We start from the raw sequence: 24203 nt of genomic DNA, 5'->3' as shown, positions 1-24203 counted from the left end.
TTTGTCAAATACGGTCGGAGGTTGTACTTATTATGACGTCATAGCTCGGTGAACTGACATGACCCGATTTTTTTTTTTGTCTAGCAAAAGTTGTGCAAAGGATACCCCAGAGGCTATTGAAAATTTCAGCCCGATCCGACTAATAGTTCAGCGCAGGGGCGGATCCAGAAAATCTCCAAGGGAGGGGCCATTAGAAACCAGGAGGCCCCCCCCCATAATCCCACCTGTTGGAGGCCCCATCTTCCCACTTGTTGGCCCCCCCCCCCAAAAAAAAACTGCGTCTATTGAGCTTATCTAGCTGTTCAGGCAACATCTCAACATCTGTGCAGGCTTGGAGGCCCTCTGTGCAGGTTAGGAGGCCCTGTAAAAGTGGTCATCTCTGTGAGTATAAGAGACCTCCAAGTTATGAAAAGCTTTACCAATCTTCTAACAAAGAAGTCTTCTCAGCTAGTCTTCTAAGAAATAACTAAGTGGGTAGGTTAAAAAAAACTCATCGGATTTCGGCCACTTTATTTTCAGGAGGCCCCCTTTTCAGGTTTTTAACTTTTTAACTTTTTATTTTATTTTGGAAAAAAATCGGCCAAGGGGGGGCCATGGCCCCCATGGCCCCCCCCCCTTGTATCCGCGCCTGGTTCAGCGCGCATCACAAAAAAACTCAGGGGGGGGGGTCGAATCGACCCCTCCCCTGTCAGGGCGAGGGTTAAGTCACCTCACGAATCACGACAAATTAGTCGACTAATATGCAACAAAATCATTGACTAATGACTGACTAATGACTAACAAACATTTTGGCTGACTGACTTTTGACTGACTAAAAAAGTGCTTGACTAACGTTAGTCGACTAATTTTTGACTAATGACTAATATTCATTTCCACCTCTAGTGGCAATCCTCCCAGTCTCGAGCACCCTCCCCTCATCCACCCATAACTCCCCTCCCCCTCCCCCCCCCCCCCCCCACCGCTGAAGGGCTGGGAACTACGAGCGGAGCCCACCTTACTGCGGGACATTGGCGGCCGTGTTGGCTGCATTATTTAGCCGAGCGCAGCCGCACAGAATGGGACAGGGTGTCGTCAGGATCAGATAAGTGCCGACCGCGACCACTAGTGGTTTATTGTGGCATTAGCGGAATGAAGCCGGTGGTGGTGACGGAACAGCGCGGCGGTAGTGGTAGTAGTGATTACAGCCACGGACTGACCCATTGACCGCACGGGACTGCATTGGTTGACGCCGTTGGGACCATGGAAACTGCATGAGCAGGCGGGAATGCGATGCTCCTGATATGTTTCAAGTGGCCAAATTGTTGGTTACCAATGACCTTGGTTTCCTAAGTTCCCTTGCGTGTCTTCTACAGCTTTAGGCTGCCGTTTCAGGGCGAGGTCAATAGTAATGATACAAGGACAAGTTTAAGGGTATTCAAAGTGTCGTTTCATAACAAGGAAATGAAAGAGACCCGTGTTTATGGTAAGAATCATAAGTTAGTTTGAAAAATGGGATTGTCCACGGAAACCTTTGTAATCGTCCACGTTCCCGGGTTTGGGTCTCATATCCACGTGTGCTCGGATGTGGCGGGGGGGGGGGGCGGCTCCCCGCAGCTACCAGGGGAATGAGGGGTAGCGGGGGATTGTGCGAAGCTCCCACTAAGAGAGTCACTGAAGGGCCATCCCTCGTCGATACGTCAGCCTTACATCGGAAACCCAGCCGAGATTCGCCAGAGTTATGCGTCATTATCTGTCGCTGGAACTCAGAATTGCGTGATATAGTGGTAGGCGTGCGCCCAACGGAACGGTTAAACGCTCAGAAATCAAATGTAAAAATTGGTGTGCTCCATTGTATGGTGGGTTAGCGATGCGCGTGCAACCAGCTGCCATTCCATATGGCTCGCTTTTGTGCGCGGTCATTTGGTATGCGTGCTTCATTTAACTCACATTTTGGAATGGAATCTTAAGTGAATGCGGGGTCCATTCGGTATCGGCCAGGCACCCTTACTCGTAAAAGCTTAAACCGAGCTTAGCGCTGTGGGATTATGTCATAGTCAAACGAGCGAGGCTCATAACGAGGAAAATTACGAGGTTGTAACCTTGTTGTTAGCACCTTAGTGGTTGCTCCTAAAAAATTATGTGACACCTTTAGAGACAATTATGCATCACATACAAATTGTGCTAATTTATTCACCTTCGTGACTTATGCCTCAATGGCGCTGAACAAGCTAAAGTTAGCATTAACTGCTACGATGCAGTTCACGGGGACGTTTTCAAGTAATATTTGCAATGACTTGATGACAACCGCCCTTGCAGATGCCTGCTTTGCTAGATTGAAATTATAATGACATTCGAGGATGGAATAGCTACGGTACGGTGTAGGTACCTACGGTGAATTAATAACATATATGAAAACTAAAGGTCAGCATTTTTTAACGTAATACAAGACAACTGAGCTATACTAAATTCAATGGAAGCCACGGATTGATGATTTAGAAATGTATAAATATTGCCAAGTATATTAATTTAACCACATATTTTAACTCCCATCACATGTAACCAGCACATTAATTAATTTTTGTAGTGTGTGCAGATTGCGGATTGCACGATATAGTAATTGCGTTACTCTTCATGGGAAAAACTAATTCTCTTTAGGGTATTTTAGGCGAGGTGCCCACATCGCAATCGTCACTTATATGGCCTTGCACCAGTGTATGAGTCCAGTGAATGCGGCCCATTCAGTGCGTCGTCGAGCTACAGACCACACAATCCATTTTTCACCGCCACTCATTTGTCTCCTAGGTGAAGGCATGACTGCGATTTGGGCAGGTGGTCGCAGTTTTATGTCCGCGTGTCGATCTGACTGAGTACCACGGTCGGGGCGGGGGAGGGAGTTTGGGAGTATTATACATACACCCATGTGTGGCGCCCAGTGCCGGTGGAAGGTAGTGTGATCGCGCCCATTCCAAACAGGCGGCACCTGCGTTTAGCGTGGTGATATGATCGGCGGGCCCGATATAGGCACCTCACTGACCTTGGGTGACCAGCCGCGCCGAGACGTGAATTTCCTCGCGTCTTTAACGCACAATGGATCCCGCCTACCCGATGGGAGATAAGTTAATATCTACGAAATGCGTGGGCTTCTCACGTGTGAATATCTGATGTGGGACAAAACTGCGCTTTGCGGTCAGGCAACGAAGGCAAAAAAAAACGAGCTCCCGAATTCATGAAAATGATATCCATCTCGTTCTTTTAACGTCCGATGACTTGAAGTTTCTGGATTGGTGCAGACTGGCAGACCAAATCTGCAATTCGTCATTTTTCCAATTTATCACGATGACGGCGCGTTTCCCCTCTATTTTCCAATTATAAAGTCATCCAGGCCGCCACAAAGGGTGGAAAGTCGAGGGGGAAAGTCGGGCCTGTCTCAGATGACGGCTGAAGTGGTTGAGGGGATGATTTCGAAGGGAACCTGCCCTTCAATAAGCCGCGTTGATTTTTCATCAGTGTCAGGCTGCAGGGTGGAAGTGTCACCTAGTTTTCACAAAGAGCCCCCTTATGAACCCCTGGGCCGCTATTTTCTTTGTGAACCCTGAATGAAGGGCGATGACAAGTTGCCCTTCATTCAGGGTATAGTATAGATCCCACTGCGTATAGATCCCACTCCTGTTGGGATTCGAACCTGCACTCTCCGCACACAGGCACTCCATGATGTCCTCAGCAGTGGAGAGGGCGTGGCTGTCCCCTTACCAACCGATATGGTCAGATTTGGCCGCGTCCTATTAGTAAATTGCAGTGGTCACTGGTCGTGTCAGTTCACGCGCGGTCGAATATCACGCCGATGAAAAATGAACACTTCAATCGCGCTGACATTGAATGCTGATGGTCAGCTGTTGCCTGGCGGATGGGTATTGGGTAACCGTAACCGGGCTGCGGGCGGATGGTTAACTGTTACCGGGCTGCTGGTTAGCCTTTACCGGGCTGCGGGTTAGCTGGTACCGGACTGCGAACCGGCGCACGTGCTTAGTTAATTGGCTTAACCCTCGTCGGCACAGGCCATTTTGCGTCCTTCGACGGCACAAGGTTGGTACGACACCCCCCTCGCGTTTGGCCCCTGATCGAGCTAGAGCTTCGCGGAAAAAAAACGAGCGTGTTGCTCGTCACGAGAGGAAGCCGATGATACAATTTTAAGGTCCTAGGTCATCGGGTGACCTTCCAGGTCAGGTCAATGACCCGAAAACCGGGAAAATCGGGACCTGTTAGAAAGTCGTAAAGTGTGGCTGCTATGTGGTTTTCCGGGGTGCTGATCACGAATATCGTGTTAGTTTTGATCAGAGATGATGTCTTCAAGCATTTAGACCAGGTCGGGTCAGGTCAGGTCAGGTCAACCGGTAGGGGTTGTGACGGGTATTCGTAATACGTGTCAACCGCCTCTGACAGCTTCGTAACATGTTACGAAGGCACCAAAACTACTTCGTAAATGTTCAAATGGTTGCTAAATTCGAATTCAGCTCCAAAAACTAGCCTAGAAACATGTAAAACTCGAAAAAGTGAACCGAGGTCACGCGAGGTTACCAAAGGTCAATGACCTGACCTGACCTTCAGGTGACCTTGACACCCACCCTAATGTATGGAAGCAACATCAAATCACATGTTTGAACGTTTGAAACCACGAAAAGCTTGCAAACGCGCGGCTAATGCGAGCCGACATAGGGGAGAGTGGGGTAATTTGGCCGCTTTTTTTAGAAAACGATATAACTTAAAATTCACGACACATTTCTGCATTTTCTCAACGCTGGCAGGTGTCGCATTCATTTTACTTTACTGGACAGTGAGCTTGAAATGATCGAGTAATTACTTATATTGAAATTGTGACGTATTACAAAGGTCTGCAAGGCGGCCAAATTGCCCCACTAGCAGGGTTATTTGGCCGGGGGTGTGGGGCAATTTGGCCGGTGTTAGTTTGCGGTCGGGATTTTCTGTTATATTGCGAGTCAGCTTCAGATTCAGCAATGACGTGTGTCCTATGACGCATTTGCCGCATTTTGGAGGTTGACTCAGGGGTCACAGGGGTCAAAATAGCCAAATTAGCGGCTCTAGATGCAATCACAGTTTTTTACGAATACTTTTGAAGTAATCAAGCTAGGCCAAAACTTCGAGTACCATCGTAATTCTCTCGTCAGTCCGCATCGAAAGATATATAAGTTGACCTTGAGAAGTCAAGGTCAAAGGTTGACCTAAGGTCACGTTGCATCAGGTCGCTTGACCTCAAGGTCACGTGATTTCAAGGTCATCATGCATATCATTCGATGCGCCTTGGCGAGCTGAACAGAATGAGACCACTTTTGCGGCTGTACCATTTTTATGTAAGGCTTTATTAGCAAAAAACGTTTGGTAACCTTTGATGACGTCACATGCTCTTACAGTTGACCAATCGGAAGTAAGGCATCAAAGTAGTCAAAGTTGGTCATGAATCATGTCATTTATGGTACAATTGACCATGAAAACTCGGCCGTCCCAGCATAGTGACCATGAGCGCACCGGCCAAGTTGCCCCGCTAGTCCCGGCCAAATTACCCCATATTGCCATTCTGAAAATTTTTGTCTATAAAGTCATCACGGCTATACGGAATTAGATAAACTTGCTCTTGGAACCGCTGAACACCCCCAAGAATGGCGCTATAATGTCTGAATTCGTTTTTAGCCCAAATACTACATGTTATACAACTTTGTAAACAGAAGTAAAAGTTGCCATTTTCCAATGAAATTAACGTTTTATTAATTTTGAATAAAACTACCAGGGGCAAAGTTTTAACATTTGTCCTCCAGTTATTTCTACCCATGACAAATGAATAGAGACTAGAGTTATTTCACTCACTTTTATAAGACATCGTACAGGTGGGGGCGGCCAATTTACACCACCGGCCAAATTACCCCACTCTCCCCTACGCCGAATCGCGATTCCGGCCAAACATGGTCTCGGAAAAGAGGTCACAGGTCAAAGGTCATTTGGGTCAGGATCATGAAATCTTCAGGGTAGGTGTAAAATTGATCAATGCGAGGGTACTTAAAGTTTCGTCGCGATCGGCCGCTTTTTACGCGAGTTATTTGCGAAAAACCTTAGGGGGGGTTGCATCAACCCCCCCCCTGAACCGGCGAGGGTTAAGGAACATGGCCCGGTAAGTAGTTGGTATGCGTTGCTGAAGTATATTGACTGACTGTTGTGGGGGAATTTAGTTTGCGTTATTGCAGTAGAGCTATTGCATGGGGAAGGGTATGTAGGAATAACATATGACTTCTGTCCATTGTCCAGGCTGTTGTCTTTCGTCACACACATTTTTTAATCATAACCAGGGTTGTATACCAATCAAGTCGATTGAATTGATTGATTTGATTCAACGCGTATTTTGAGTTGATTGGATTGAGTCGATTGACTTTTCGAGATGACTGGTTGACTGACTCGTTTGACTTTAGCGACTGGTTGACTGATTTGATTCCCGAAAATTAGAGTGACTCATATGATTGAGTCGATTGAATGGAAAGTTGAAATAAGTTTTAGTTGACGAAAAATAATGACACCAATTGATGACATCAAAGATCACAAAACTACACTGAAAACTGCTTGTCATCACAACTGCAATATGGGGTAGATGGCCAAATTGAAGTAGGTACCTACCTGCTTTCCTGCTGTCTTCTTAAAGCATACCTAATGAAGTTGTCAAATTTGTAGCACATTTTCAACACTTTCATATCAATATGGTGTCAGTGTGGCATCAGCATGTAACCTAGCTAGGTTCATTATGTTCAGGGTTCAATTCAGAAGAGCTCCGCATAACTCACATAAGAGACAGACGGGGGCTTTACATGGGGTAGATGGCCTGATGACTTAGCTGGAGTATGGCCAAAATTAAATTGACAACTTTTAGGTGAAAGGTGGTGATTTGGGTTAAGGGACGTTTGTTGAAGTCAACTACTGGGTTATTTTGCACCCATTAAATGAAACTTCTGCTCCAATTCTACCCATTGAACCTCAATATCATGATCCACCTGTCCATCACTAGGTATCCTTCCTTATTACAAAGAAACTTTGAATGGCATGGCAATTTATAATTTTAAATGACAATATTTTTGTTTCTTCTGTAGGTAGGTACCTAGGTAGGTAGGTACACCAGACTGCTATGGACACTTTTCCAAGTTGGTGGGGCAAAAAACCTAATGTATATCTTGGTTTGAGTCGTTTGATTGAGTTGATTGATTCCTTTCATTGTCGCGTTTGAGTCGATTGAATCAATTCCCGAAAACTGCTCTGACTTGATTGATTTGATTGGTTTCCCAAATTTGTCGTGATTGAATTGATTGCTATTAATTGAGTCGTATACAACCCTGATCATAACACTGCTATCATCGCAATGAAATCGGCCAAATGTAAACATTGTACATCGATCTGTTGATGCACGATGTTTTTTCTTTCTCGGGTTGTGTTTTGAACATTGCGGTGCATATGCAGTTGCATGGAACCTGACTTTTGTTGTTGGTGCTGCTTCTCATTATGCACCTGGCTGTGAAATACTGAATGTGTCATTTCAAGGTACAGGGTGTCCAGAAAAAACGGATACCATTATTTTTTGCTGTAATTTCGAAAATAAACACCTTACATTTTAAAATGGCACATGTTTGTATTCGCCAAAATATGGCAAAACAGACAGCAGGTGCCACATGGCATGTAAACTCTTTGGTTAGCCCGCGCCCTGATGGGGGGGGGGCCATTTTGGCCCCCCCCTGTGGTTTTTCTTAAATAGCGAGAAAACGGCGGCGCGCAGCGCCGCCAAATTTTGGGTACCTTACCGGGCATCAATTTGACACCTTCACACAAAATTTCAAGTCACAGGTCACCTCAGGTCAGGAGTTATTGAGGTCAAACTGAGGTCATGTTCGAGCAAAAATGAGCAAAAAACATGACATCTTGAAACGCTCACCAATTCTACAGTTAACAAGCAATTTTAAAGTTCTTTATGTGGTTGTGTAGAGAAAAGACGGCGCTACAAAACTGCTATCTCGGATTTTCGAAATTTTGGGATTTTGACCCCCAAAAATAAAAAAAATGATTTTTTCAGAAAAACTCAAAAAATTTGCAAAATTTTTTCGAATTTCGAAAAAAACCGGAATATATGTGATAGTCCCTGCGCTCTTCGATATACATACCAAATTTTAGATCGATACCTCTTTTTTTGGCCAAGTTATAGCGAAAAAACTGTTAAAAATTGATGACGTCAAATTTTTGAACTCAATTTTTAGCAATTCTAGACCTCGTAGCGCAAAACGGAGACCACCATTGAACTCCCCGTGACGAGCTGCATCGAATCGATACCCATTTTATGCAAAATATCAACTTTGAAATTTGACCTAATTTGACCTGACCTTGACCTGACCTTGACCTGACCTTGACCAAAACGTGACCTAAGCTGGCCCTAAAGTCTGTCTGACCCACATAATCGCATTTGTCATGTAAAATGGACCATAAAACATGTATCACACGACACTTTCATATTGTGACCCCCCCAGTGACCTGACCTCTGTGACCTGACCTGGTATCAGTGACCTCAAATAGCAAAATATGTGTTTGAAGAACATTTCTCCATCGATGATTTTCAATGAAATGCATTTTACTCGATTTTACAACGCATTTCTTGAAATGCCTGTAAACGGTGAAAATTCGACCTTTGACCTGACCTGTGACGTCATCGGTTTGACCGAGGTCAATGAAATTGGGTCACAAGGTAGTTCCCCGCTGGGGCTATCCAACACCGTTTACCGCTTGTCGCTATGTTGCGTGGTTCTCGAGATCTGAGGGGGGGGCCAAAATGCCCCCCCCCCCCCATCAGACCGCGTTGCTCGGCAGACCCCATCTGGGCGCGGGTTAGTTGCGGCAGCTCCTCAAAGCAGATACTCAATGTGAGCGGCCTTACGGCGGATCAGCTCCAGCACTAGCACAGCCTGCAGGTGACTGATGGTCATGTTGACCATCTCGGAGGGCAAGCAGACAACTTTCCAACGACGCATTGTGCTCATGAGTTTTGCCAAATCTTGCACTATAAGCACATGAATTTGGAACAAAATCGGCACGTGCGTTAAAGGAAATAGTTCACTTTCCTTAAATTAGTATTTTGCTATGGATTTATGTTTTTTTATGCTCAAAATGAACAGAAAATAAAACAAAACGTTATTGTAAAAAGGATTATTTTCTATATTTTAGTATAAGAAGAACTATATTCTATATAAAATAATGTTTGACGCGGAAGCTTATTACGCGTTGACCAATCATATTGCGTAGGACAAACCCATCGGCTGTAAGCAGCATTCTGATTGGCTGACGATGACGTGATTGCATTCCTCAGCAAGGCACGCATTCCTCTGCAAGGCACTCTTATCGGCACGAAAAATGGAATATCTTCGTCTAGGGTGATCGTTGGGTCGTAAAAGCTTCTGATTTGTGCTAGTCTCAGCGCAAGCAACAAAACTGCTATTCCAGTTCCAAACCCCATGTTAAAAGTGAACTATTTCCTTTAATGAATGCGACTTAATTTCCGTAGTATCTTTTTTCTGGACACCCAGACCCAATTTGCAATTCAATGTCTCCTTCATGCATTCTCTTTTATCATGTCACTCTCAGTGTGTTATCTTTGGAAATAAAATCTTATGACAAAGTGTCTCAGGATTCAAAATGAATATGTGCATACCTTCAAAACGTTTTTAATTACTTTGCAAGAGACAGAAGAAACTCAAGGCTTCTGCAAGAGACAGAAGCCTGGAGTTGCAGACGGTACCTATTAATGATTGCAATCCAGAATATCTTTAAGATAAATTTCTCGTTGTTGTTTTTTATAAGAGATGATACTATTTTCCATGGATGGTTGTATCTCTTATTTTAGTTATGGCCTTGCGTAACTCGTGCTTGCTGAACAGTACCCTGTGGGTTTTCGTCCTCTAGCGATCAAATGACTTCTTATTCCGTCCCCCTCCCTAGCTAAGCTCCTATCGGTCCCCCACTTCCTTAGCTCCCACAGAATGTGAGCTGCGTCCTGAGCTCATGTGTCAACCTCCCTTCCGGAAGAGGGTGGCTTTATTACAGAAATACTGCCCCATGCTTTCTTACCGCGCCTTAGAATGCGTGGCATCTGTCAGGCTGACGGGGAGATAAGTCAAAACGAAAACTTTCCCCCTCCAGCAAACAAAATTAATCCGATAACTCCTCAGCACTTACTCAGACACAAGGGGAGCAGATGTGCCTTGGTGCTTGAAGGTGGATGTTGGTAGACGCAGTTCCAAGCTTTGGCAAACCGCTTCCGTCCTGGAAGCGGCTGGGAGCTGTTGGGCGTGGAAGAATCAGCCTTCACGCGACAAATCAGTAGTGCCTCTCGTTCTCATGCAAGTCGGCGGACTCAGGAAGCTTCTTGAGTATATGCTAAAGTCAAGTGTGAATGGGACATTGGATGACCCACGGAGTCTGAAAAAAGGATATGTTTGATGCAACGATCGTGCTCTGGAATGTTGAGATCACGCAGCGCTCCGTCGGTCCTTGTGATGCCCGTTATGAAATCACTCCAATGGCAGTGAGTTTCGCCGGGTCGGGGAGGCCCCACAACGGCACAGCCCGCGTCGAATAGTTCCCGAGGCAACATATCCCGTGTCGATCGAAGAGGCTCGATGACAGCCCTTTTCGTGTCAGTGAGATCCTGGGACTGTGAACGGTCCTCTTTGTGACGGTTCTCCCCGTGACGGCCCTCTCCGTGACGGCGCGACGATCTGCCGTGACGCTCCGGCCCCCGCGGCTCGCCGGGAACTCGGCCCTCTCCGTCACGCACCTCGCCAGCCGTCCTCGGGGTCCACTGAGCGGTAATGGTGCGCGATGCTGACAAATGATGCCGGCCGGACGGCGGCGGCCGTGCACGAGCCGCGAGGAGGCGCGGTTCGCTCGCCGCGCCGACTCTGATTAGGAGTGCACTGTGTCGCCGCGGTCACAGCAGGTGGCTGGTCGTTTGTCATCGACTCGGCAATGCGGCAGCTTCACGCTGGGCCACTGCTGATGGTGCAGCGGGAAATGGTCTGTTACACACGGCGGCCCCCAGTCAGAGCCGTTGGTAGCGTCAAGCGCCGGTGACGTCACGCGCGCTTGACTTTTCCCTTCATTTTTCCCTTCACCATTGTTAACAATGGGGGAAACGGCAGTTTTGGCCCAACTTCGATTTAAGATATTTTGCTTGAAATTGAGAATACAAATATGAAACTTGGGGCATATTGAAGCATAATTAGTCCTTTTTCCAGATCCGTATCGATTTTTGCCATGTCTTGATTGCAAACAGGAAAAAAATCGCAGTATTTAACACTCAGTCCGCCTATCCTTTAAGATGGGCATACGTGGTTCTAATGGGTTTATTCATTCTGGACATGGCGTTACGTGCTTGCGGTTCTGGCACCACTGTTTGGACAATGGAAGATTGCACCAAAGTTCTGACATTGCTTCATTTCGCTTCATGTCACCTAGTCAGGTCACGTGATCCGGCCCGCGCGGGGCCGCTAGGGGATATCATATCTGGGGTGCTTTCGGTATCCGGAAAATATTGTCCCTCGGATATTATCCGTCGGATAATTATTGGTGAGCGCCTATCTTCACTGAAGATGCTGAAGATTCTTCAGCATGTCTCGTTGTCGCGATACCGAACGTGATCCCCGATAATTCTCGCTGATCCCGGTTAATTCTCCCCGATTTTCCGGATGCCGAAAGCAGGGTTGGACATCCCCTCGGTATCTATTATGATAGCGGAGAGACGGCGGCGCCCAGCGTTCGTGTTTAGGCATTGAGTTCGCATTAACCCGCGCCCTGCTGGGGGGGTGTTTGAACACCCCCCCCCCTTGTGGTTTTTCGCGAATATCTCAAAAACGGCGGCGCGGAGCGCCGCCGTTTTTGGTACACCTTATCATACATCAATTCTACACATGTTGTGAAAATTTCAGACCAAGGTCATTCAAGGTCAGGTCACCAGGTCACTTGAAGTGACCTCACCTCATAAAAACTTTCAATGTTTGTCATAGCTACACCGAGTGACTGATCGCTTTGAAACTTTCAGCGATTGCTAAGAGCAATAGCATGTACAAAATGTATATCTCAGAATTTTGATATCTATGACCTAAGGTCAGGTCAATTTTGCGACCTCCCCATTATAAGTCAATGGGAGAAAATTGAAATGCGCCTCTTTTGGACGAAAGACATTATAAACACTCCCAAACACCGAATTACAAGTGGTTTAGACACACTGAACATGAAAATGGTGTCCGTGACCCTTGTTTATGCCCTGAGGTCATCTTAGGTCACGAATGGTATCTAACAGTTTTTCGCAAATAACTTTTGATAGAGGCATGCTAGAGCGATGAAAACGCCTTAGATGTGTTCAGCTCGACGATACGGATCGACTGATATGCAACATGACCCTTTCCGGTCAGGTCATGACCTTGACCTGAGGTCAAATTTTCAAGTTGACCTTTCAAGGTCAAGTTATAGTTCATTCGATGCGTCTTGACGAGAGGAACACGATGCCGGTAAAAGTAAGCTCGTACAAGGCTTGGAACAAAAGTTATTGCAGAAAAACTGTTTTCGAAAAAATCGGCTATTTTTGCAGTTTTTGCCCCCTGCAGGCAAAACCGTTGACGCTAGGTCAAATCTGAGAGAATTACTCAGAAAGGGCGTTAATAGGGCTATCAAATGCGCTTTTCCGCGGCGCTGTAGCTCTATTGGTTCCCGAGTTATGCGTTGGCTTCTTGGAAATTTTCGACATTCGACCTAGAAATCGGCGAAATTTTGCCTTCAATGACCTCTGGTGACCTGACCTTTGACCTGACCAAAAAATTGACCGAAGTGATTTCGTCATTATTTTTGACGCTCTTTCGAACGCCGCCTTCTGCGTATCGCTACGTGGCCCAGGAGCCGAGTTACAAGGGGGGGGGGGTGTTCAAACACCCCCCCCCCCCCAGCAGGGCGTGGAAATCCAGGACCCCCAGCCGGGCGCGGGTTAACGTATTGGGCGCCGCCGCAATGCGTTATATATATGACACAAGTATTTTTAATGCCTTGTACCTGTACAGGTATTGTATATTTACAGGTATTACGCTCGATAACTACAACCGTGACTACACGTTAGCTCGTACGGCATAACAAGCCCTTCGTTTGTTGCATCTAAAACACGAACACACGCAATATTTTTGCATCCAATTGCTCTGGTCTTTGTCGTTATTAAGTCACTGAATTAGTCCGATTATCGATTATCACAATGCGCATTATAGAAAAGTTATCAGGAACAGAGCTGTATTCAGCGAGGGGAGGGGTTAGTGGGTAGACGGAATCACATCTCCATCACATCACATATCATCTTACATCAGACGACATCACATCTCTCCCTTGAGACAATTGTTGCGGACAATAACGGAAATCAACAAATACTGTGCAACATGAAGCTCAATTGTCCCCTCGCCCGCGGTAAGAGATTGCGCCCCACCGAACTTGGAGGCGACGCCGCGCGAGGCGCCTTCGGCGTGAGCGTCGGGGTGCGTCGGGGACAGCCTCCACCGCAGGTGGCTGCTGGGCGCCGGCGGCGGGCAGAGGCGGCGCTGGGCGGCGGCAGCGGTGCCGCCAGCAGGCGCTGGCCGTCGATCATCGCAGATGTGTGCAACATAAAATGGCACGTTGCCAGCTAACAGTCAAGCTAGTTTAAGGAAAATGAATCATGAAAACGATACATCACGAGTGGCTCCTAAGCGACATCACATCATTTCCGCCCTCACTGTACAGGGTGGGCCAAAAAAAGTGTGTCACTTTTCAGCAGTAATTTCTCGAATGTGGTAAAAGATACGAAAAAGAAACTTTCACAACTTAAAGAAAATCGTTTGACAAATTATATGATACCAATTTTATGTAAATGCTTCAATCGAACTGACGTAATTATCATCATTAAAAAACGGGATCTGTGCGTCTCTTATTTGCGCACGTGCTCGAAGTGGGCACCGCTAAGCTGAAGGCCATCCGGAAACGCGCTCCAGAAGCTGACGCTCACCCTCTCCGCGGTGGCTGCTGTCACTTCACGCACGTATTGATCGACGCTGACACGCAGCTCCTCCAGGCTACCGGGCTTGCTGCGATAGACGCTGTCCTTGCAGGCTCCCCAAAACCAGTAGTCCAGCGGGTTACCGGTTAAGGTCAGACTCAGGACTGTGAAGAGCCCACTGCTTTTCGCTTCCCTTGGAGATCACGCGGCAACCGAAGAGCTCTTGGAGCAGCTGCAGTGTCTCTCGGGCCGTGTGCGGTGGCTCTACATCTTGCATGAACAAAGCTTGTAGCGTTATCACCAAGGGAAGCGAAAAGCAGTGGGCTCCTCACAGTCCTGACCTCAACCCGCTGGACTACTGGTTTTTGGGGAGCCTGAAAGGACAGCGACAGCGTCTACCACAACAAGCTCGGTAGCCTGGAGGAGCTGCGTCTCAGCGTCGATCAATACGTGCGTGTCGTGCCAGCAGGCACCGCGGAGAGAGTGGGCGCCAGTTTCCTGGAGCGTGTTCAGGCGTGCCTTGAGCGTTGAGGTGCCCACTTCGAGCACATGGGCAAACATAAAAGACGCACATATCCCATTTTTGAAATGGTGATGGCAACATCAGTTCAACTGAAACTTTTTCATAAAATGGGTGTCATATAATTTGTCAAACGATTTTCTTTAAGTTGTGAAAGTTTCTTTTTGGTATCTCTTACCACTTTCGAGAAATAGCTGCTGAAAAGTGACACACTTTTTTTGGCCCACCCTGTACACGGACGCATTTTCGAGCACCTGTCACAAATTGGACCCAGTTCGCCGTGTGGAGACGGTAGCTAGCAGAAGGTCTGGAAACTCGATTCAGGCACAAACTGAACGACTACCCAGCTGTAACAAAAAAGAAAGGCTCAAGAGATCAATAAATAATATCGCGATGTAATGAATGATGTGTGCCTCTGCCAATCTGTTTACTGTGCGTGGTGACGCAGCTTCCGCACCTTCCGCTTAGCCAGCGTCTCCGCACGTCGAGTCGAGTTCACTGTTCGCAGGCGGATAAAGGTTCGCACACGAACGAACACTTTCAGGATTTTGTCACACGGCACGCTCCGCGAATATTTCTCGACCATCATACGGGTGGCGTTGCGGATGACGCCGCGCTCTCGACTGAGCCCATCGGGGTGCATCGCATGGTAGGCACAGAAACAGGTCTCGAGCTCCCTGCACAGTTCCAAGAAAGACTCGGTGGGAACAGTCATACCTCCAACACTGCGCAGCCGCGTCCACAGTGCCTGGACGGGGACGTCCTCGGCATGGGCGGAGGGTGCGCCGAGGGATCGCGGGCGCTTTCGCGCAACGTAACCTGCGACGTGAGCCAGAGCACTGTCGGACGCCAGCACTCCGGTTTCACAATCACGGGCACCAGACGGCTGACCCGGGATGTGGACTGAACCTGCCTCTGCCAGCAGGGAGACCAGCTCGCTAGTCTGTTCACGTGGCTCCATTTCCTGTTCAGGTTCACCCGTGTCATGGCACGCCTCTCCGAGCTCGGCGTCCAGAAGCTCCCGTTCTGCCTCCTCCTCAGCATCCGGCGACGGCTCGTCGTCCGGCTCCTGCACCAGGTGTTCAGTCCCCTCCGGGATCTCCTCCGTGGGCGCGGGGCAAACCTCCTCCAGCTCCAGCAGCTGCGGAGGCGGCGGCGGCTCCTCGTCGAGCTCCTGCTGCGCCGCAGGCACGGCGTCGGGCTCCGGCTGCGCCGCAGGCATGGCGTCGGGCTCCGGCTGCGAGACGTCAGGCACGGCGTCCGTCTCTCCGCCGTCACCTGTACATTTCGGGCTGACGCCGTGCCGGGTCAGCTGCAGCAGCGTCAGCAGCCGCAGACGGGCCTTCGCCTCTGTGGGCGTGGGGTTCAGGTTCCCACCGCCGCGTCCCCGCACCAGACCGAAGAAACTCTCCAGTCGGTCCTGCGTTAGGTGTCGCGTCAACAGGTAGGTGTTGTCGCCGAACCTGGCCTGGAGGTCCGCCAGCACACCTCGCACTGCACGGACGGTGACCAGAAGGCCCTTTTGGAAAGGGTAGAGGAAGCCCGCTTTGCCGACCCGGAACGCCGCCACTTCCTCGACCAGGGCCGTCAGGGCGTCTTCCTGCTCCGGTCGGCCAGAGTAGCCACGCCGGAGTAACTTCACGTCAGCGGGGTGACCTGCGTTTAGGACGTCCATCCCGGCGTCCAAGATGCTGAAGAAGTCTGCCTCCACTTTCTTCTCGGTGTAACGCCGAAGTGCCAGGGCGCATGACGCGCTCAGCAGTTGGTAGGCTGGGCGCACTTTCTGCCGAGCCATGCCAACGACCTGATGAAACAGAAACAATATGTTAAAATGCTACTGCACACTTAATCGGCCGGGCGCGATATGATTGCGCTGATTTTGTGGATTATTTTACTGTTTACACATATTAATTGACTCAATGACTCTAATGTCACCTGACCTCAGGGGTCTCGATGTAGTCAGCAGTGGATTGCCAAAACAATAATATCTAATAAGCAATAGAAAAATAACAATAAAACATCAACAACAAACAATTGAACAAGCCCTGCTATCACACTGGAAGTGAACACAGACATACCCGGCCAGGCGCGGATACAAGGGGGGGGGGCCATGGGGGCCATGCCCCCCCCCCCTTGGCCGATTTTTTTCAAAAATAAAATAAAAAGTTAAAAAGCTGAAAAGGGGGCCTCCTGAAAATAAAGTGGCTATTCATGTTGAGATGTTGCCTGAACAGCTAGATAAGCTCAATAGACGCAGTTTTTTTTTGGGGGGGGCCCAACAAGTGGGAAGATGGGGCCTCCAACAGGTGGGATTATGGGGGCCTCCTGGTTTCTAATGGCCCCTCCCTTGGAGATTTTCTGGATCCGCCCCTGTACCCGGCCCCCTCCATGGGTGATAAGCTGTGCAGCCGGCGCTCACCTCGACATGTGTGGCCGGTTGTAGTTTGTGAAGAAGCTTCAGCTCCGAGTCTCCGTCGATGGCGAGGAGGTCCTGGATGAGAGCGCGGTCCACGCGGCCACCCTGCCTCGTGTGGATGACGCTGTCGAGGATGTGGTTACGCAAACGCTTCATGATGTGGGGAGGGTCGGCGAACACCCAAATCCGTCTGAGGAAAGGACAGAATTGGATATGGTAGTCAGGTATAGAAGGATATGATCAAATGATGGGTTAGGATATGATGGTGCTGATGACAATGTGCAAGCATCCTGAAACATACACGCATCAAGACAATGTGTTAGTTGGGCCATTGCACACAATATGTGCAGTGTGCAGTTGGCAGTGTGCAGTTGCACACAGCACAAAAGTCCAAGATTTAGGTTCAGTTACCAACATGTCAGTGCTAAACGCACGATACCATATAACATCAGAAGAAGTGAAATGTAATTACCACATGGACACCTGATACCCATCCAATTTGTCAGGCAGCTCAAAAACTTGGCCACTAAAAGTATTTTGATATCTTATTAAGTGTTCAACAGGATTCATGTTATCGTGACACCAGCTGAACCTGATTATTATATGATATATATCATGAGGTTGGGACGGTCGTCAAGTTAGATGTAAGTGAATCCTAATCTATAATCTAAGATTCGGAATCAGGTGAGCCCCTATGATTTGGACCAAACTTGGTCAGTGGATAGTACGTAACGTCCTGATTACGATGCACCCAAAATCTAAGCTCGGCCCGCCATATTTACGAAGTAACGGATGTTTGAATTTCAAGGTCATTCGGGAGAGCCCCTACGATTTCCGTCAAAATTTGTGTACGGACACACTAGATGCTCCTCATTACGAATATCACAAAATTTAAGCTCGGCCCGCCATATTTACGAAGTTACGGAGGTTTGAATTTCAAGGTCATTTGGGTGAGCCCCTGCGATTTCCGTCAAAATTGGTATACGGACATATTACATCCTCCTCATTACAAATATCATAAAAGTTAAGCTCGGCCCGCCATATTTTTCAAGTTACGGAGTCACAAAGTTACGGAATTTCAAGGTCATTCGGAGAGCCCCTCTGATTTTCGTCAAAATTTGTATGCGGACACATTACATGCTCCTCATTACGAATATCGTAAAAGCTAAGCTCGGCCCGCACTATTTCAAAAGTTACTGACGTTTGAAACTCACTGAAATTCAAACAGCTCTAACTTTTGAAATAGTGCGGGCCGAGCTTAGCTTTTACGATATTCGTAATGAGGAGCATGTAATGTGTCCGCATACAAATTTTGACGAAAATCAGAGGGGCTCTCCGAATGACCTTGAAATTCCGTAACTTTGTGACTCCGTAACTTGAAAAATATGGCGGGCCGAGCTTAACTTTTATGATATTTGTAATGAGGAGGATGTAATATGTCCGTATACCAATTTTGACGGAAATCGCAGGGGCTCACCCAAATGACCTTGAAATTCAAACCTCCGTAACTTCGTAAATATGGCGGGCCGAGCTTAAATTTTGTGATATTCGTAATGAGGAGCATCTAGAGTGTCCGTACACAAATTTTGACGGAAATCGCAGGGGCTCTCCCGAATGACCTTGAAATTCAAACATCCGTAACTTTGTAAATATGGCGGGCCGAGCTTAGATTTTGGGTGCATCGTAATCAGGACGTTACGTACTATCCACTGACCAAGTTTGGTCCAAATCGTAGGGGCTCACCTGATTCCGAATCTTAGATTATAGATTAGGATTCACTTACATCTAACTTGACGACCGTCTAAAAAACATTAAATATAATTGAAATGCGTTTTTATCTTATTGATACTTTCTGAATGAACGGTCGTCAAGTTAGATGTAAGTGAATCCTAATCTATAATCTAAGATTCGGAATCAGGTGAGCCCCTACGATTTGGACCAAACTTGGTCAGTAGATAATACGTAACGTCCTGATTACGATGCACCCAAAATCTAAGCTCGGCCCGCCATATTTACGAAGTTACGGATGTTTGAATTTCAAGGTCATTTGGGAGAGCCCCTGCGATTTCCGTCAAAATTTGTGTACGGACACTCTAGATGCTCCTCATTACGAATATCACAAAATTTAAGCTCGGCCCGCCATATTTACGAAGTTACGGAGGTTTGAATTTCAAGGTCATTTGGGTGAGCCCCTGCGATTCCCGTCAAAATTGGTATACGGACATATTACATCCTCCTCATTACAAATATCATAAAAGTTAAGCTCGGCCCGCCATATTTTTCAAGTTACGGAGTCACAAAGTTACGGAGTTTCAAGGTCATTCGGAGAGCCCCTCCGATTTTCGTCAAAATTTGTATGCGGACACATTACATGCTCCTCATTACGAAAATCAGGTGAGCCCCTACGATTTGGACCAAACTTGGTCAGTAGATAATACGTAACGTCCTGATTACGATGCACCCAAAATCTAAGCTCGGCCCGCCATATTTACGAAGTTACGGATGTTTGAATTTCAAGGTCATTTGGGAGAGCCCCTGCGATTTCCGTCAAAATTTGTGTACGGACACTCTAGATGCTCCTCATTACGAATATCACAAAATTTAAGCTCGGCCCGCCATATTTACGAAGTTACGGAGGTTTGAATTTCAAGGTCATTTGGGTGAGCCCCTGCGATTCCCGTCAAAATTGGTATACGGACATATTACATCCTCCTCATTACAAATATCATAAAAGTTAAGCTCGGCCCGCCATATTTTTCAAGTTACGGAGTCACAAAGTTACGGAGTTTCAAGGTCATTCGGAGAGCCCCTCCGATTTTCGTCAAAATTTGTATGCGGACACATTACATGCTCCTCATTACGAATTTCGTAAAAGCTAAGCTCGGCCCGCACTATTTCAAAAGTTAGAGATGTTTGAATTTCAGTGAGTTTCAAACGTGAGTAACTTTTGAAATAGTGCGGGCCGAGCTTAGCTTTTACGATATTCGTAATGAGGAGCATGTAATGTGTCCGCATACAAATTTTGACGAAAATCGGAGGGGCTCTCCGAATGACCTTGAAACTCCGTAACTTTGTGACTCCGTAACTTGAAAAATATGGCGGGCCGAGCTTAACTTTTATGATATTTGTAATGAGGAGGATGTAATATGTCCGTATACCAATTTTGGCGGAAATCGCAGGGGCTCACCCAAATGACCTTGAAATTCAAACCTCCGTAACTTCGTAAATATGGCGGGCCGAGCTTAAATTTTGTGATATTCGTAATGAGGAGCATCTAGAGTGTCCGTACACAAATTTTGACGGAAATCGCAGGGGCTCTCCCGAATGACCTTGAAATTCAAACATCCGTAACTTCGTAAATATGGCGGGCCGAGCTTAAATTTTGGGTGCATCGTAATCAGGACGTTACGTACTATCTACTGACCAAGTTTGGTCCAAATCGTGGGGGCTCACCTGATTCCGAATCTTAGATTATAGATTAGGATTCACTTACATCTAACTTGACGACCGTGAGGTTGGGGACGTTTGGATTGCTTAGTACATGCGAATGGTGTTCATGCTATGCATGAACAACTCAGAACTGTTCGTTCCATTCCTTCCTTCATTTGCCACTCACCTCGAAGGGTCGGCGGGGTAGTGCAGATGGACGCTTCAGCGTCGTGGCCGATGCCCAGGCTCCGCCACAGCGCCAGGTTGCCCGAGCCCATGTCGCTGACGGTGCTGACGACTCGGCCGCCGGCTCCTTCGACAGCCTTGATCAGCTTCAGCAGCAGTTCCTTGGTCACAGGCGTGTCGAACGCGTACAACATGGGAAGCTTCCATGTCGTGAAGATCCCACTCACAAGGAAGAGCTGAAGGTGTTTGTGGGGACCCAAGATCTGATCAAGCTGGTTGTCATAGGTGGCCACACCCATGATGTCCATTTCATCCATCATGATGCAGCAGCACCTGTCCTGCTCACTCATGGACGAGAGGAGTCTCCTGAGCATCCTGACCTGCACATCAGATGAGTTGGGCGCCAAAACGAAGTCAGCGAGCCACCTCTGTAGGGTAGACAGACTTGGCAGGGGCAAGCAGTGGTTTCGGAGCCACTCGTACTGCACCCTGGACGTGTTGACTCTGACCTCCAGAGCCTTGTACACTGATTCGTCGTCCCACCGGTATGGTGCCTTGCCAGTGAAGAGGTTCTCAGCCTGAAAAACACAGAGAAGCAACATATTAGCAAACAGCTGGAACAGCTGCAGTGAAGAGACCTAATCACAATCATGTGAACCATTGTGGAGAGACCTAATCATAATCATCAAGTTATCGAGTCAACACATGAAGACCAGATCACCAGACATCAAGAAACCATGAGAGTAACTTTTCAAACTGATTTGGGGCCTGGGGGAAAGGCTCAGTGCAAACTGTTCAGGGTACCATCAAAGTCATTATGTATGTGTATTTACCATCATATATGACCCACTGCCCTGCCAATATCGATGGGAAGGGCAGGAGGCTCAACTCAACATTGGGAGCCTGGGCCCTACCAAAGAAATACCAAAGTTACACCCATGCTTCTAAGCTAGTATAGGGGAAGACAGAAAGCGGGATAAACTGACCTCAAGGCTCAAGCACCCTTATAACATATGATGGTAAATAACCAGAACACTGAGAACTCATATTAATGTTAATGTTGATGTTTGAGTACTCTATCACAAATCTTTACTTGCATTATATTCATAGAAGATGAATAGTAAGTAATGGCTCAATATCCTCAACCTCAATTTCTCAATATGCATAATGACCACCGCAGTCAACGCGCCCTAAAGCCCTAATAAACAATATCCTCAATATCACTAACAGTACGCACCTGCTGGTCTGTGAACAGGTGTCGTTTCAGTGCACTTGAGGGGGCTTGCAGCTGGTGTAGCTCTGCCAGTTTGCTCTTCAGGCTTGCCAGTTCAGCCTCAAGTGCTGGGCATCTGGTACACCTGTTAGGACAAAAGGATCATCAGAACAAGAAAGGGATTTCAAAATACAGAAGTAATTTTAGCTATCATGGGTGCTATCAGCTATTCATGTGAGCATGGGTGGGGTGGGGGGGGGGGGAGGGCATAAGGTGCAGGTGTGTGTTTCATTCATGTGTGAGTATTGATTGTAACTAATATTCCACAATCTGCAGGTACTGTGCTATAAAGCAATTACCAGCTTTTATTCCTGACTTTATAGTAACACTGAGCTTGAGGGGAAGATATTCTTAACCAATCTTCCACCAATATTGGGCAATGACAGAAATTAAATGTATGTTTCAAACTGCACCTATTTCCTAGTAAAGTCATAGACATGTGCACATAAATGACATACTTGAAATGTATCTGAAATAAGTTAAATAAAATATGACGTACTTTGAAGGCTCACACTTCGTCTGTACAGATGCATCTGAATGCAGGCATTCTTCTGCTTGGAGTGATGAGCCTTTGGGAGCTGCTTGTTCTCCTTCTTCTTGCACCTGCCTTGACTCATCTTCCTCTCCACCTCTCTGTGTAGCAGCACCACTCCTTGGTGTTGTGACTCTGTAAAGATAACTGACTTTAGTAACGAACCCTTACTGCTAAATACATAACATTAATGATGCCTATTCTAGCTCGTAACTCAGAGCTAACAAGAAGTTCAAAATTAAGTTGTTTGTTCAGCTGAGCTTTGCTTATAACAAAAAAGGCAAAATGGGGTAATTTCGACTATACCCAACTATCCATAAACCCTAGCCTTCCATTCACAGCACATGCTTAATGTATTGCCAAAAAAGGTCCCTCAAAAATGGGTTATTCACCAATCCGGACAGCTGAAAAGCGAGCTGTCCATAAGGTGTATACAGATTTGCTATTCAACCAATAGGTAAACTCATAAATATCTGATGGGCACACTTAACGCCTAGCCTATGGTAGTGTAGCTTAACGCTACACTACCTATGCGTTTTCTGCATGCGTTTTTTGCGGGTTTGCGTGTTTTGCGAAATATCGATCTAGAAAAGTAATTAATAATTTAACTTTTACATTAGCTATATACAAAAGTTAATAAAACTCTTATAGTAACTAAAATATAATACCAAAACATATCACAAAAACAATGTTTTTACTAGAACAATACTTTGAAAACCCGCAAACTCGCGAAAACCGCACGCAAAAAACACAGTGTGATGTCAGATGAGGTCAGATGAGTTTACCTTGGAGGACGAGTCAGGTTCCTGGATGGGACTGATGTAGGCAGCAGCTTCATGGCAGAATACTGCGGGGACAACTTAAGCAGTTCTGACCTGAGGTCTCTTTCATAATCAGCAGTTACAAAATGTGAAGAACACAAACAATACTGGCGGAAGTTCTTCGGGAACGGCTCCCCTCTTTTTATGACCTGCCACCATCGCCTTGCCATCACTTCATCCGCTGGGAACTTATGATATTTGGTGCCGGACGCCTGGTTATTTCTCCTCCCGGACCCATTTCTACACGAAGGTTCCGCACAGTAAACCATCATATAATTTAAATCATCAGCAATCAGAAATCAAAGCAAAATGTTATAAATCACCAACTGATGCCCCATGACCACCACGCAACAACCCACGACGCCTATGAATAATAAATATATCCGCGGCGACCCCCAATTCAACTTTCAAATGTCCCGAAAACCAATATACCTTGCCGAAAACATTCGACGTGATTTGATCTAGTGCATTACATTTTCGTAAACAAGGTAAAAATGACGTAATTTTGACGTCATAAAACACATCTTACACGTAAGTCGCACAGCCTCAGTGTTGTTATGACGCAATCAAACTAATGCTAAACAACGACCCTAGCTGAATATTTGCGTCAAGATATGTTTCATCTGCGCCATGTATGTCGTGATTAAAATGCTTCCATATCTCAAACTCTGACCGTACCTGTTATTTATAGGTATCTTGACACACGGTACGGTATTAGGGTAACCAGTAAAACGCCTTTTGGGCGAAGAACGAGAGAGCGAGATAGTGAGCCCTGCACGTGCGGAAGGGCTAGAGGGTGCTTCCAACGGGCTTGTGCAAAGCACCCTTCTAACTGGTCGCTAGCGGTGTGCCAAATTTGAACGCAATCGGCCCAGCCGTTCCTGAGATCTGGAAGCGGCATTCTGCACGTGCGCACGTGCAAACGGGGACCAAAATGACTTTTGCACGGCACCCT

The 24203-nt window shown here is 46.9% G+C and overlaps 2 protein-coding genes across 5 annotated transcripts in view; one reads left to right on the top strand and one right to left on the bottom strand.

Moving 5' to 3' along the window:
• The window catches only part of LOC122366394 (hemicentin-1-like), an 88887-nt gene that overhangs the window by 19791 nt on the left and 44893 nt on the right, over window positions 1–24203 (top strand). The gene's annotated exons all lie outside the window — the stretch shown is intronic.
• LOC122366395 lies at window positions 13322–23695 on the bottom strand. 3 transcript variants are annotated; one of them, XR_006253881.1, is made up of 7 exons: window positions 23213–23695; window positions 22395–22562; window positions 21860–21980; window positions 20624–21200; window positions 17011–17297; window positions 14820–16395; window positions 13322–13810 (listed from the first exon to the last, which is right to left on the bottom strand). XR_006253881.1 is itself a non-coding variant. In XM_043338607.1 (5 exons), the coding sequence occupies exons 1-5, from the start codon at window positions 23518–23520 to the stop codon at window positions 15019–15021; spliced, it is 1275 nt and encodes a 424-aa protein (XP_043194542.1). In that variant the 5' UTR covers window positions 23521–23688; the 3' UTR covers window positions 14998–15018. The 3 variants fall into 3 exon arrangements, 2 of the variants coding, with proteins under 2 accessions (XP_043194542.1, XP_043194541.1); XM_043338607.1 differs by lacking the exons at window positions 13322–13810; window positions 17011–17297; window positions 20624–21200 and having other exon boundaries at window positions 14998–15753; window positions 15801–15855; window positions 21972–21980; window positions 23213–23688; XM_043338606.1 differs by lacking the exons at window positions 13322–13810; window positions 20624–21200; window positions 21860–21980; window positions 22395–22562; window positions 23213–23695 and having other exon boundaries at window positions 14998–16395; window positions 17011–17338.

This window comes from Amphibalanus amphitrite, unplaced genomic scaffold (assembly GCF_019059575.1).
Source record: "Amphibalanus amphitrite isolate SeventyFive unplaced genomic scaffold, NRLGWU_Aamphi_draft 000803F_arrow, whole genome shotgun sequence".
Lineage (NCBI taxonomy): Eukaryota > Metazoa > Arthropoda > Thecostraca > Balanomorpha > Balanidae > Amphibalanus > Amphibalanus amphitrite.
Note: the sequence above shows the minus strand (reverse complement) of the source record. Positions and strands in the feature narration are given on the sequence as shown.